Genomic DNA, 15,451 nt, shown 5'->3' with positions numbered 1-15,451 from the left:
ATGGGCTCTGGCTCTCCAGCGATTCTGAAATAGAAGAATTGGTTAGAAAATGGATGGATGTTGTGCCATCATAAAGTCGTCATTAACTACTTCCTGTTGTCAGCAGCTAACCCCACTATATAATAGTAATGACAACCCAAGTATGTATGATGTCAAGCTCCCTAATAAGCACTGTAGCACTACAGATTTACATTTAAAACACAGAATGGTTTTCATGGACCCAAAAATCATGATACAAATATTGCTCTTTCCAAAAATGTTTTAGATGTGCAACAGAATCATAACAGTGTCCTCTCTTAGTTAAGACAGTACCTAGTTCATCTCTTTTTTTTCTCCAGCTTACGTTCTGTCTGTGCCTCAGAGATTTGATTAAAGTATTTTTACAGATGTCTTTATAGGTTTTTGCTGTGGTATGTGCTTTGATGGAATTTGCAACAGGTTTTCAAAAACGCTGCTCATTTTGTCATAGTGTCATCTGAGTTTCTTCTTCGTTTTTAATATTCTACAGTCTCATTTCAGATGGAGCTCTCTAGATATTGATGCCTTCCATTCATCCTGTGGCATAAATATATTAATAAGACAACTGGCAGAAAACATTTGGTTTGCACCTGCTAAATTGAAGCTTTGTTAACATTGTCTGCTGAAACACCTTTTTTAAATGGCCTACAAAGGCTTATTAAGACTGTATTGTGTACATTTTAGGTATTTTATTTTTGTTCCTTGCCAGTTTCCATTGCTATAGAGCTGTGCAAGAGATCTAATGCTCAGAACTGAAATGTCAGTTTTAGGGGAAATAATATAAATGTTGCAAGGCAAATAAGGTGTCACACTGCTGTGAGGTATCATGATCTTAATACTTTCATCTTATTCACTAAAACAGTAACATAAAAGAATGACAATCTCGAACTTATACTGTTATTTTTTTATGTGTTCAATTAATAAGTGTTCTTAAATTCTTTGCATTACCAATAGTTATTTGACATTGTGCCATGTAATAAGTTGTTTCCTTTTTTGTGATTTAAATCCACTGTATCTTTTTTCAGAATATTTTAATCTTTTGCTCACCAAAGTGGTTTTGCATCTGAAGAGCCAGCCGAATGAGATTGCTTTTAATTGTTTGGTTGCATAGTGGCATAGAAAAATAAACTGCCCAGAACCAACTGATTATTTGTAGTTATTAACAATACAATGTCACAAAATGTATTGAAGTGAATGGTAGGGAGGTCCTTGTCCTAGTGTAATTAGTGCACACATTGCCCATCAGTGTAGCATTGTGGAAACTGGTTCTTTTACTCATTTCATTTCTGTCATTCAGAATTGAGGAGTCTTTTCACAAGCTTCTAAATTCTGAGTTTTAATTCATTTTAACAATGCTTACAACATTCTGCACTTTGCAGTTGACAATCATCATAAGTAACATAAAAATAGGATCTCCAGAGGGTATTAATTTCACCAAATAAGTTTCAAGATATAAGAAGAACCAAGAGTCCCAAACCAGAGTCTTTTCAGACAGATTTTGTTAATTCAGGGGCGTCTGAACTAAACAGCGAACATATCAGAATACCAGAACCTGTTGACCAAATATAGCATTTAAAAGTGGCCAAAAGATCAGCCAAAAAGAGGGTACCGAGCCATTCACAGCCTTAAATGTCAGCACAGGAATTTTAAAATCAATATGAGACTTGACCAGACGTCAGTGTACAGATTCCAAAAAAGGAGTAAGATGATCACTTGAACGAGACCTGGTCAATATTGACTTTTGAATCTACAGTATTATCATGTGTGTTCGGTGTTGTCAGCCTTTGTTTAAAGCAGGGCATCGCAGTAATCAAGACAGAAAGAAACAAAGCCATGAAACAGTTTTTCTGCAACAAGAGTAGACTTTACAGTACGGAGCCAAGCAATATTATTTAGATGAAAAACAAACAGTACATCTTAGCTGTATTCTGTAGTTTTGGAATCTGAGCATCAAAAATTAAGATTGAAAATCAGATCCATATTTATTTTATGAAAGCAAAACCCAATTCACACAGATGAGCTGAAAAACCTAGCAACATGAACACAATCTTTTTAATGGCTGCCTTGACACAAATTCAGCTAATATTGGAAATCAGATTTGGAAGCAGCCACCTCAGTGTCAGGTTTAATCAGGTTTTATTTGTGATTTGTTATAAATCACCAATAGAATATCCTCTCGTTTTCTCCCAAGGTTTCTAATCTGCTCTTGAGATGTACTGGTTACCTTTGTTCCTCACAGTTTAAAGGAGATACAAGATCTTTTAACTTGTGAAAGTAGGTTCTCATATTTCTCCTGTGGGCCTTAAGTGACTCAGCTTGAAAGAGAAATGAGGATCTCACATAATTGTTACTTATGTAGTAAATATAAGGACCCGATTCTTTAGAATTTTTTTCATCACTCATGTTCACTGTATTGCATGAAGAATTTTATCCTGCTGCTATTATTGCTAATAGTAATTACTAAATGTAAAAAGCCATGCTAGCACCTCACGCAATTAAATATGAAACAAGTAAGGAATGAAATCAACAGAGAAGCTGGGTGGTGTTAACTGCCCCTTTAGGATATGAGGAAATTGGAAGGCACACAACGGGAAATGAGGCAAGAATGATCGAAAGGGGAGAAGAGTCTTTGAACTATGCGTTTTTGTGGTGCAGCTTGAAACTGTTCACTCTTCACTGGCAGACACCTGTGTCGGGATGCCAGAGACGATTTATTTACCACTGAACCTTGATCTCAACCTTATAATCATTTAGAAAGCATTAGCCTGAGGATGAATGATGCAAGCATATGGCATGATTCAATAATGTAAACCACACATCTGATAATGGGCCTTGTAATCTGTAACCTACAGATACACGGGTTGAGATATCTGAACTGCGATTTCAATCTAAAAGCCACAACTCGCAGTCATACTTATCTGTATTTCTCTCCATTTTGGTTCTGCTTGTACCTGATTTCCCAGGATTGTCATGCATGTACCACATAGCGCAAGTTTCTGTTTGAGAATTTTGCATCAGTGTGAGATGGGCTTCAAGAAAGGGATGCATTTTCATTTAGTAAAAATATAATAATCATAAATGAAGCAAATTTGTTCTAATATCATGCACCTATAATTGCAGCTAGTTTTTAAGATAACATGCAGATCAGAATCAGGACTGTCCTAGTCATAAGCTTTCTCCCTCTCACTGGGAGGGAGCTAAAAGCAATTCAGAATACTCATGTAAGTCTCTGAGAATCCCAGATTGATATGAAGCTCTGACAGTTATTATTTAGGATCCGCAATGATAAAAATCAGTCTGAACTAGGTATAACTGGGGAAAAAGAAATGTGCTTAATCTTTAACATGCCTTTAATTTCTTCATGCCTCAGTCTGTTCATAGCAAATATCTGTGGATGTTACTCATTGCAAGATCTCAGAGATAAGACAGTTGGGGCAGAGAAGGGAAGATATGAATGTGTACAAAGAAAACAGAAGGGTCAGAGAAAGGAAGATATGAAGGCCAGCACAAAAATTGTGATAGCATTCTGAGAAGCAGCTTATTGTTTAAAATAGAACTGTGGTGTTCGGTTCTTAAGATTTTCTTACAGATAGTCCACATGTTTTTTTTCCCTTTAGTGTGAACAAGTATTGAAGAAAACTTGTTTGTGGAAGGAAAATCAAAAGTTGCAAGCCCCTTGCCCTTTCTCGTTATCTCCTCAGAAATTCTTACAGCTATCAGGCAGTAGACTAGAGAACAGTAGGAGACTGGCAGGAAAACTCACTAATTGCTCTGAGGTCTAGCCTTGGCTAGCACATAATTAGCAGAGCTGTTCTGTCCCAGGTGAATTAAGTGGTGAGTAGATAACAGGGGAGCAGATCTGGTATGGCAAAGGGCAATCCTTTTCTCTTTGGCCTCGTTTAGACTCCCAGGTTTGCTACCTCACAGCTTTGAGTTCAGTGTTATTAACCAATCAGTCAGTGTTGTGTTATAAAGTGACTTTTAAGGTTCTTAACATAAAAGTAAAAATCACCGGTCAAGTTGGTCAAATCAAGCACATTGGTAGCGCCATGATCTCGACATTGTGAATAAGAGCCAGAGTCATATCATGAGCCAACGCCCCACTTGCCTACAGTCTTGCAGTGACATCATCATGGCACACCTCCAATCGGCACTGTCTCCCCTGTCAGGCTCTGTGGTGTTTAAAGCATGTGAAAAGGTGGAGGGTTTTGATGGGTGGGCAGATCAGAGACTCTGCCCTTCCTCATTCTCTTCGTGAACTCCAGGAGGCATCAGTGGTAGCTTAGCTGGAAAGTAAAAGAAACATTTGGTGATAAATTGGTTGGGTTTAAACCACAAAAGGGCAACAAACAGTGTAAAAGACAACCACAATGCAGTATATGTGACGAGCAAGCCATTGGGCGTGCAGTAATGAGATCTTAAAAATAGGCAGGTCCAGGCCAACAGACATACTAGACAGTTGTAAGGTTTAAAATGGCCAGTGCAGTTTGTTTCACAGTGGAGGGAAAAATCAAAACCAACAAACCAAACAAACAAAACAAAAGCCTGAGCTCTTACCTGAACTTCTTCTCAAAGTTGCCTCTCCGTCATGGCTGATCAGCTTATACTGCTCGCAGGTTTTCAAACAACAGAGTATCTCGGACTCTCCTCAAAATTTCCAAATACACAAAATCTCTCTCTCAGACTTCTCAACATTTAAGACCTTTCTAATATTGTATACATTGTATGTATACATTGTATGGGCGACAGGGCCTTCTCCTGCTATGCCCCCAAGCTCTGGAACTCTTTGCCCAAGGATATTAGAGAGTCACCTTCTCTAAACTCCTTCAAATCCAGACTCAAAACCTTCTTCTTCAGAAAAGCCTTTACTTAACTGGTTCCATTCTTCACCCCTCTGCTCTTCTTAATACCATCTTCCACGGTCTCCTCTATTTTTATTGTTGTATTGTTGTAATTATAATTGTGTCCTGTCTTGTGAAATTTTCTTATTTATTGTTGTAGTCTTCTTATTTATTGTTATTGTCATCCTGTAAAGCGCTTTGAGAAGCCACCTTTAAAGGCGCTATATAAAATAAAGTTTATTATTATTATTATTGTTCACAAAAACTCACAAGTTCCTTTGTCTTCGGTCAGAGGTCAGTCCTTCTTTGTCCGGCGAGTGGTACATACACGGTCAGCCCCTCAGACAGCAACCACCCAGTCCTACAGACTGCCTGACTCGGGAAGTTTCCTCTTCCTGCTTTTTAAATTGTCTCCTGACCTGTTTGGTCAGGTGATGGAGAACAAGAGGAATCTGGGGAATGTGGTCCTCACAGGGCTGGGCTCTAACAAATGGTAATATAAAATATAAGGGATAGCCATCCATCCATTTTCTCACAGCTTTATCCAATACAGGGGTTGCTGTGTATCCACAGCCCATCCCAGCAAGCAAAGGGCATGAATCAGAGTACACACCGGACAGGACACCAGTCTGTCACAAAGCACACACAGACACAAACACGCACAAATTCGTATCCCACGCAGACATGGGGAGAATATACAAACTCCACACTGATAGCACCCAGTAAATGAACAAACGGCTCCAGCACTGCAAGGCAGCAATGCTAGCCACAGCGCCCTTGGGTCTCCCCATAGAAAAAACATGAACCTTAATAACGTATTATATGCACTGGGTGTATCTGAATACTGTATTTCTCAGCGATAACTCATCTATATCATTTGAAACGTGTTTGTTTTCGCAAGTGGTGATTAATATGTTAAACAGCCAATTACCAAGTTTACCATGCAGGAATCCAATACCCACATCTAAACCTCTGGAGATATTGATAAAGCTGCTTTCTGCACTGTGGACTTGTAGTCTGAAAAGGAATGGATGGCTTCAAAAAAGTACAGACAGAAGGAAAGGTCTTTGTGAGTTCTAGTTTGATACATTGAAAACAATCAAATCAGTCTCGCAAGTGAAACACAAGGAATGTGTCATTGGTAATGCTAGACTGAAAGCACTTCATTACTTCCTTCAGTCCTTGCTTCCATAGACTCCGATTGTGTTGGGGAGCCTTGGCAATGAAACATGTAACTGTGTGTTTTTTATTCCTGACCATAGACTGTTTTATTTATAGTTTTTGTTTTATTGAAGTTGAGAAGAGGATGCATCACCCAGTCCCCAGGATAAAAACCAATCTTTATTCAGAATTCTGGGGATGAGCAGGAAAGGCTTTCCACTCCTCAGTGATTATTTGACCCTTTTGCCACACCTGTGTGTGGTGCTGCATACAGTATGCCATCTTTGTTTCCTTGAGAAAAGTAGCCCGAGTGAGCTTCATGTTTATTTCTGTGGATAATGAACACTGCACTTGACCACAGACAGTGCACTCTGTGGTGCCGGTGCATCCACATATCGATATTACCCTAAGACAAACGGGGATCGGGTTCTTGGGATCTGATGTTTATCAGTTTTTCCAGTTGAGCCCCGATCTGTGGTAGAGGAGATCGAGTGGATCAGAAACGATATCACACATTACAGGAGCTAAGAAGATGATAGCTCTGCATTGGCTGAGTTCTAGTGTTCTCCCTTTATGTGACTTGAAATTTGCCAACTTTATTTCTGGAAAGTTTTGTTTCTGGAACATTCCATGCCTTGGATGCATGGAACTGAGGACTGGAGTCTGCAGCTGAAATCACAACACTTCTGCTGTGAAACCTCTTCTTCCCTGACTCTCTTTTTGAGGTGTACCGTATATTGATGAACATTTTTGGATTTTTCTCTCTGGCTGGAGAGAGGGTGGCAAGGCTATGGTAACTGGTGGCTGGAGATCTCTAATTGTATATCATGGTTCAATGTCCTCGTTATAAACTGTATGTTGTTAACAAAAAATTAAGTCTCTGTATATGTAATTATTTATCCTATAGTAAACATTCTGAGGTTTTACTTCATGAATTATTTTCTTGTGCATTGTTTTATAGTATAAGTACTGTATGTATTGGTTTTGCCCTTTCATTCTCTGCAGAAAAGCTTTCATACCCACTGTAGATTGGTAAAAGATAATTCCCTTTCAAGACTGTAAAAATATGTTATAAACCGCATCAGACACTAAATTAATATGAATTATTGATACGTCTTTTTAAAAGTAAATTGAAATACTGCACAATCTAAAAATACAATATCATACAATGCAAAATTTACAATTCAGGTAAATCAGCCCATGGCTATATCACCCTGCAGTTCACAACTGGTAACCCACTGAAGCTCAGCAGGTGTGAGCCTGGCCAGTACTTGGATGGGAGCCCTCCTGGGAAAGCTAAGGTTGCTGCTGAAAGAGGAGTTAGTGGGGCCAGTAGGAGGCGCTCACCCTGCAGTCTTAGTGGGTCCTAATGTCTTAGTATAGTGAAGGGGACACTATACTGGAAAAGGGCGCCATCTTTCAGATGAGATATGAAACAGGTTCTGACTCTCTGTGGTCATTAAAAATCCCTGGGCATATCTTGAAAAGAATAGGGGTGTTACCCTGGTGTCCTGCCCAAATTTCCCATATGCCTTTACCATTTGCCATGGCCTCCTGATAATCCCCATCTATGAAATGACTTCATTAGTCTGCTCTCCACTCCAGTGATAACTGATGTGTGGTGAGCATGCTGGTGCACTTTGGCAGTTGTCACATCAGTGATTCTTCATACTGTATATCTTGGTTTTTGCATTTGTTTTTGAGCATTTGTGAGGATGTTAAGACTGCCAAATCAAGTGGGTGTTGAAAGCATGTACAGTGACTGTCTTTTTCCAGAGACTTAATGAATGAGAAGTGCATAGTTGCATTGTTTTGTAGTTTTATGTTTGGATGAAGTCCATATAATTTGAAGTTTCCTTCTCTGGATAAAACATTTATTTTATTTAGAATATATTGCCACAGCATCCTGTCATTACACAGTCCTAGTCCTAGAATGGTTTATTTTTATTTACATAGTAATATGCCTTTCAACCAGTAAAAGGCACTATTTGAATGTCAAAACACCTATAAAAGATTAAGTTAATTAGCTTCTTTAATATAGTTTAATTTGTGTGAATTGAAGCTTGTGTAGGCTGTTTTGTAAAGTTAAACAATACCTGAAAAAACTGTTGGAGAACTCCCTTATTTATAACCTTTTCTTCTCTTTTTTATGGTGGTGTATAGTTCTTATTTGTTTAATGTTCATGTTTTAAAATAGTAAAAATTTGTTGAGGGAGAGAATGTAAATATCTGTTTACTCTCTAAGGGGAGAACAGACACAGGGCTGAACTTTAAAACTTAACTGGCTAAGGATGAGACATTGCTCTAGACCTCTTTAGTCCTTCACAGAGGTAAGAATAAACTGTCAGTATGAGAAGAGCTCGGTAATGATCTTTATTTTTTATAGGAGGAAGCCATGCTAAAGACATTAGACTAACTTTATCCTGAAAAAGAATAATATTGGTTAATAATTGAGTAGTGCTTCTGAGAAATTCTCTGACTGGAGTAATGTGTGTTGCTATTTAATTCTGTCATCACACTTAAAGTTGTCTAATATTTTCTTACCATAAAGGAAGAGAAAACTGTGAATATACAGTACCACTTGCTAATTCACTACCAGTATGTTTAGCCCAGTATGTTTAATGTTCTGTAAGACTGGAATATTTTTGGAGTACTAGATTTCAGTTTCATGTCTGTGTAAGATTTCTAAGCTCTGCCTTGAAACACACTTCTAGGCTCAGGTCCTTTTAGCCCAGGACGTGGAACACAAAATCAGGTGGGTTGAGTATTAGTAAGGAAATAAGAGAGGTAAGGACTGTGATGATAGAAAGAAAAGACCGCAAATGCTATATAGATTGAAAAAACTTTCAAAATTTCAGGCTGATCTCGTGAAGCATTCTGTGACAAACAGAAAAGCCAAAATCAAAAACAGAAATTGCTTGTGGTTTTTTTAAGCTCTTCGTTTCCCAAAAAACCTCTACTGGGGATGAGATTGTCTTAAAATCAATGCAATGCTTAGTTGTCTGCATTAGTAGGAGACAGACCAGTCACAGTGTTTCAAGCTGATCAAACTGCACAGGTTCAAAACAGCAGTGCAGTCAAGTCTACAAGAATACGTTAAGTTTAAAAAGGTTCAAGCGTGCTGGGCGTCAGCCCAATGGACTAAAGTCCTTAGTCACTGTACTGTAAGCGGCTTCTGAATGGGCAGCTGAATCTCCAACTCACACTGAGAAGAAGAAATAAGGTGGGCTGTGTGATTTATCTGCTTATGAGTCTATCATATGTTCAATTCTTGGTGCTAATATACAATGACTTTGGTCATGAAAGCAGCACAAACACACCTTTAAACACAAATTATACACTTTTTCATTCTTTGTATTGATGAAGATACTATGCATTAAATGCGATTGCATGATGCTATGAATAAGAATGTGTTTAGCTTGCTCCTTTATCAGAGGCGAGTTACAATTAGTAAACTGCAGAGTATTAAGAATACGAAGTAATATAGTCATACAATAATCACACCATACAAAATGTCTTAACAAGTTACAAGGGACTTAATTACAGTCCACTTCAGCAGTAGCTAAAGCGATAAAGTACAAGACACTGGTGGATCTTGGCAGGGTGCCTAGGTGGTCATCATACAGCAGTCGATTATCTGTCTTTTCATACAGCTCCCCACACTCGGGTCCTGTTGTGCTCAGATATACAACAACCCGCTGTAAATCACATGGTTGTTTAATGCAAACATCCTCCCACACTCATGTCCCGCTGCAGTTAGATATGCAACAAACCACTGTAAATTACTTGCTCATTTAATGCAATTTCAATTTATTGCAACACATATTTGCCAAATGTTCAAATTACTCTGCTTGTGCTAAGAAAAAATCAACAACAGTTCAACCATTATTATTGGCAAGCCGATAAGTTAATCAACCTCTAATAAGAAATAAGCAGATATAAAGACCTTTTTCCGAGTCATATTTGGATTTATCCAAAAAGAAAATCGATGTAAGTGCCTGTTTCAAACAGAAAAAAAGCCTGCATGGCTTGGATGCAATCAAAATTAACAACTTTGACCTTTGGTCTGTCAGGATTACTGTGTATCCCACCCCAGCTTGAAGAGATTAAATCTGAGATGTACAATTGCAAAAAAAGGTCATGACGTTGCAATTGCAGGGAATTTTCTTATTGACCTTTAGCCAGACTTGAGCTCTGATTGAAAAGGCTACAAGTGTGTCAGTCTCCAGTATTTCTTAAGTAAGGCACTCCTGAATTAAAGAGCTAGGCTTCCTTGTGCTATACTGTAAAATGCCAAAGATAAAGCAAATGAAAAACGAAACAAAATGATCATTAGGTCTTTGGTCATTAATGGACGTTGCTAAAAGCAGGGGGATTAGAGAAATGGAGCATAGAACGGGGTCGAAGGGGCAATTTAATTGCTGTACCCACAAGTGGGTGAGTTTTATCTTGCTGAAAGACCATGATACATTCGACGTGCTCAGATGCAAGCAGAAAAAAAACCTGAGGGCAGGGTGGAAGTGCTTTCAGCAGCAGTAAGGGTGCTATAATGACATCGGTTTCCCACCAGGAAAAGCCAGGAAGAACATTACGTTTTCAGCAGAAGGCCGAAAAATCCTGTACTAAGTGATACATAATGAAACCCCTATAGTGGTGTTTTGGATTCACACATGGTTCAGTAGCTGACCTTCTGCACAAATTTGAAATGGGATTTTTTGGAATTACCTTTCTTACAAAGGAGGTTAATTTTAGGATCCAGCAGTTGACCCTTGAAATCATATTTCACTTTGAGGAATGTTTGCATTTAATATGTGTTGCATACATTTAATAGGTGTTGAATGTATTCAATGTTTGTTGCTTGCATATTTAAATGTTTTATGCTTAATGTTTTTTTCATGTTTTACACTCAGTGCTTGCACATGTTAATATTCATACATTCACTGTTTCATTTTTAATTGTTTTAATGTTTAATTTTAACTTCTTACATTTCTGCTATCTACTACTAATTTGGTTGACACATTCATCCAAAGTAACTTGCATTTGTACCCATTTGTATTTTACTGTAACAATTTGGGTTATGTACCTTTTAAGGGATAAACAGCACTCTCACCTGGAATTTGAACCCACAACCTTTCAGCTACAAGCCAAACGCTAACCACTGCTCCACTCGACTGATCATATTTGTAATTGAACTGCTCCACTCTGCTGCACCTATTTCTAGTGCTAACAAGTTCTGTCATGCAGTATTTCTCTAAAAAAAGGAAAGCAATGTTTAAAAAAAGCTGTGAATAATTCACAAAATAAAGCCCTCGGATCCAGCCTTTAGCAATTCTGTTTGAGAGGAATGGTCGTTGGTTGTTTCCTCTTTTAAAAAATCCCAGTATGCAAAAAAATGTAGATAAATTGTAAATCAAATACAGATAAAAGATGTCCCTTGAGTAAAGTTATTCGGATTTCAAAATCTAAAAACTAGAGACATTTTTATTAAAAATCATTCAATGATAAGTTCTGTAAGTCACTGGTAGTAGCATTCACCTCTGGAGTACCTGCAGACAAAATACAGTAGATTAATATTTTTTCTTTTTTCTCTGCTGCAAAGGAATGCTGTAGTAGGTGTTTAAATTTACTTAGATTTAATGTTATAGTTTATATTTATATATCTGCATACAGTGCATAAAATATAAATATTTAATTTGATTTCAATTTTTTAAAAATCACAAGCTGCAGGCAATGGGATTCCATAATATGTTTTCTCTTGTAATTGAAAGTCTGGATTTGTTGGTCACATTAGTGGAAGCTGCCAGGCAGGCGAAAGTCACTGTCTTGACAGCTCCTACAGCTGCTCACTGCTGTGAGCATTGTGTTTCCGTTTGACCATCGAGACACTGGGAGAACAACATTCAGGCTCAAGCTGTGAATTGCAATTGCTATGTGAATTCCTGGTTCTTTCATTTTAAATGTCATCTGTAATTCAAAAACAATCTTAGCATTTTACAGCTAATTTTCCAGTTATGAATAATTGGGTTCTCAGTCATAGGTAGTCTGCAGGTTGCCACCTGAATTTAAACACACATGGCATGAGATCATATGAAAGAATAATAACAGCTAGCTTCTTAAGTTGCGTGTAACACATTCATTCAAGGTTTCAATTCCAGGATTCTTGGATGTGAATTTTAAGATCTTTCTGGTTCATTGAGGAGAACAGCTGTAGATAGCGATTTAGTATTTTAAGGATCTGCAAATGGATAACGAAGCAAAACACAATTAAAATAGGTCAGATTGTCTTTGACCTTTTTTACGTAGGTAATGTACCATAACATGACAGGTGATTTCGGTCTAGATTATCTCCGGGCAGTGACTACAAACTGGACATTGCAATTAATCACCTTTTTAATGGATTTTTGTCCAATGTGTATGCCTGGCTGAAAATTAGTAGATCAAAAAAAACTTTGCTCAACAAATTATAGCTTTGTTGCAGGAGATATCTGAGCATTGGTTTGGAGACAACGACAAGGAATACAAAGACATTTATAATAAAAAGAAATCCAGTTACATTGCATTTTGAGAAAGACCTGACAGAAGAGTGACAGTTACAAGATTGTCAGTGAAAATGAAAGCAAAGATGAGACAATCTGGCTGCAAACCCAACCACAGGTGCTTACTCAAGCTTGAGTTATATTAACAAATCATATTAGCAGTCAAAACAGAGCTGCCCAGTGGTTTAAAGTCCTCCTGCTGCATAAGTTCAGGTGGTATATCCTTAGAAGCCAGGAAACTACAATGGATCTGGAGACATCCAGTCTCAAGTACATCATTAGTCTCAGTGGGCTGTTGCTGAACTTGATAAAACTTGTTTAAGGAGGCCAGCATTTTGCCAACCCTCTGTGCTGCAGTGATCGATTGCCAACTTGCCTCTCTTCCTCAGTTGTGTTAATGCAGCGCATTAATCTGCTGTAACTAAAACTCAGTTCTTGGTGCCGCTTCGGAACAAAGATCCGAGGTCAAATGACTTCGAAGGCAAAGGGGGATTTTTCATCTTAATTTAGTTACAGTGTGCTGTAGGAGGCTACAGTGCCGCAGCAGAACAATGGCTCATCCTCTGCTCTAGTCATCTTGTTTATTAAAAGGTTGAGACAAGAGTGGATGCTTCTAATCAAATAAACATCAGAAGAAATCGTTATATGGTCTGTTGCTTCCGCAATACATTTCGATCACACTCTGGCCTTTAAATGAGATAATCCTTCAGAATATTGAAAAATATTATTTTAAGCAGAATCATGTCTTTAGACATGTTTTGCCACAGATTGTAGTTTCTGTTAAAGGTCAAGAGGTACAGAATGAGGGTTGCTAAGTTGTGAAAGTACACACAATGACAGGTTAAAATGTGTACTTCACTCCATATACATTCAATGGTATTCAGAATTGTTACACTGAAATACAGTTGGGAAATGTAGAATAAAGTTGATTGATATAATAATGTTTTATCCTTAAAGCAAAATCTAATACAGGATGTATTGTTGAAAGTTGACTCGCAAGAACGTTTTCATCCAAATATGTCCCTCTTATTAGCAGTCAATACAAATGCTCTATGCAATTTGTCACACACCTTTGGCAGGTGGTTTTGTTTGTTTCCATTGAATTGTAATAATCTCTTAAATATACTGTACCATTGCATCTCTGGTAACTATAAGATAATATTGAGTCTGCCCCCCAAACTGTGTTCTCCATCACTTCCAGAATAGTGTTACAAAGAACCCATACTGTAACATTCTTGACTTGTGCATGAATTTAATATATTATCACACTAAAAAATAATCCGATTTGCCTGTATTAATGCTAATGAATTTAGTGTTACTCAGCATGAAGTCTGAGAAGTCCTGTGTATAATTAGTGAGCAGTTTTACATATTAAGGACATAAGAAGTTCTGAAGGAGTATTAATTTCACCCATCAGATCTTAATTGAAAATTTCTATTAAGGCACTGGGTGAAGATTTAAAAAGCTCTGATGCTATATTGTTGTAGCATTAATTGAAATTATTCTGCCTACCTTGAGAAAATACTTTATCTAAAACTGAATTCATTCTTATTTTAATTCACTTTTTTAATCCAATACACCACAAAGTGCGACATTTAATGGAAATGGTGCTGCTGTGTACATGGGTTATTTATCTGCTAATAAGGTCCCAGTGGATAAACTGAGCCTATACGAACATAAAATTTGTAGGTTTATTACCGAGATCGATGATTGTATACAGCTCTCTGAACTGTATTGTGAAATTGAATTTCTTTCAATGGAAAATTGACGTGACCACCATGCTAATCTATGCAAGTTTAAATGATGTGTTACCTTTGTATTTAAGAAGACTACTAAACAGTGATGCCACAGAAAATTTATAACCTGTGAGCTAGTAACAAAAAAGACTGTGTAAGTTTCTTTACTAATGGGAGAAACGATTTACAGCATTTGGCTCTCTCAGCCTTCACTTATATGTACCTACACTCTTCCCATCCAGACATATTTTTTTCTCCTGGACAAGAAAGCTCTCCGTTTTTTATTATTCCTGTATTAATTGCACCACAATTTAATCTCTCTCTATAAGTACCTCCGGAGACGTCCAAAACAGGTCATCTTGGATCTTGTATTTTAATTCTTTATAATTTCACAAATAATTAAAAATTAATTAAATCACTCAAGAAAGCAAAAGCTTTTCTGCTGATAACATGAAACTATAATTCCCTTTTCTTGTCTGTGTTTTGGTTTCTTGTATGCAGTTCATGCAGAATGGCTCCTAACATTTGTCATTCTGGAAATGGTTTACCTAAAGCTTATCATTTTCCTGGCAAATGAAATACTCTATAAAGTACTAAGTTCTGTCTTTCTTTGCAGAACCTGCTGGTGAATCATGGATGAAGAGGAGTTACTTTGACCTGGGTGACCATTGCCATGGGCACAGCTTTGACTTGAATGGAAACTGTCAATTAAAATGATTGTATATCCATTTGTATAATAAGAAGGAGTGGATTGTTAAAAGCATGGAACGTCTGACTTTCTTATGTCTGACTGTATGGTTCAGATTAATTTGAAGTTGCACTATATCCCTAGAGGTAAAATACGCCTCCATAATCTTAAATAAAATTTGAAGAAAAAAAATCACTTGCCTTTGTAATGTCATTAATAACACATTAGTGCCAAAGACCCTATAAACATATAGAAATTAATATCAATTTTATTGTAACACTGGGTTTTGCCTGACCCCTTAATTAAGTTCTGCATAAAAGTAAATATTTTTATTTGTATTTTTTGCTGTTATACAAACTTTATATGTGCTTTTTTTTTTCTTTATAATATATTGCATTAAATTTGCACATTTCCATTCTAGTCAGATAAATCATGGCCATTTGCTGTTCTTTGTCTGTTCAGGAGTAGGGA

At 37.3% G+C, this 15,451-nt stretch overlaps 1 protein-coding gene across 3 annotated transcripts in view; it reads left to right on the top strand.

Moving 5' to 3' along the window:
- chchd6a (coiled-coil-helix-coiled-coil-helix domain containing 6a) overlaps positions 1–15,175 on the top strand; it is a 147,253-nt gene extending 132,078 nt beyond the window's left edge. For 2 of the 3 annotated variants that reach the window (XM_015348043.2, XM_015348044.2), the window contains one exon: positions 14,907–15,175. In XM_015348043.2, coding sequence (XP_015203529.1) covers positions 14,907–15,009 — 103 coding nt within the window. In that variant the 3' untranslated portion in view covers positions 15,010–15,175. The remainder of the gene's footprint in view (positions 1–14,906) is intronic. The other variant, XM_015348045.2, reaches the window with a different exon arrangement.
- The last annotated feature ends 276 nt before the right edge of the window (positions 15,176–15,451 follow it).

Source organism: Lepisosteus oculatus, chromosome 4, assembly GCF_040954835.1.
Source record: "Lepisosteus oculatus isolate fLepOcu1 chromosome 4, fLepOcu1.hap2, whole genome shotgun sequence".
In the NCBI taxonomy this organism is placed as follows: Eukaryota; Metazoa; Chordata; class Actinopteri; order Semionotiformes; family Lepisosteidae; genus Lepisosteus; species Lepisosteus oculatus.
This window is presented reverse-complemented; position numbering and strand designations above follow the sequence as displayed.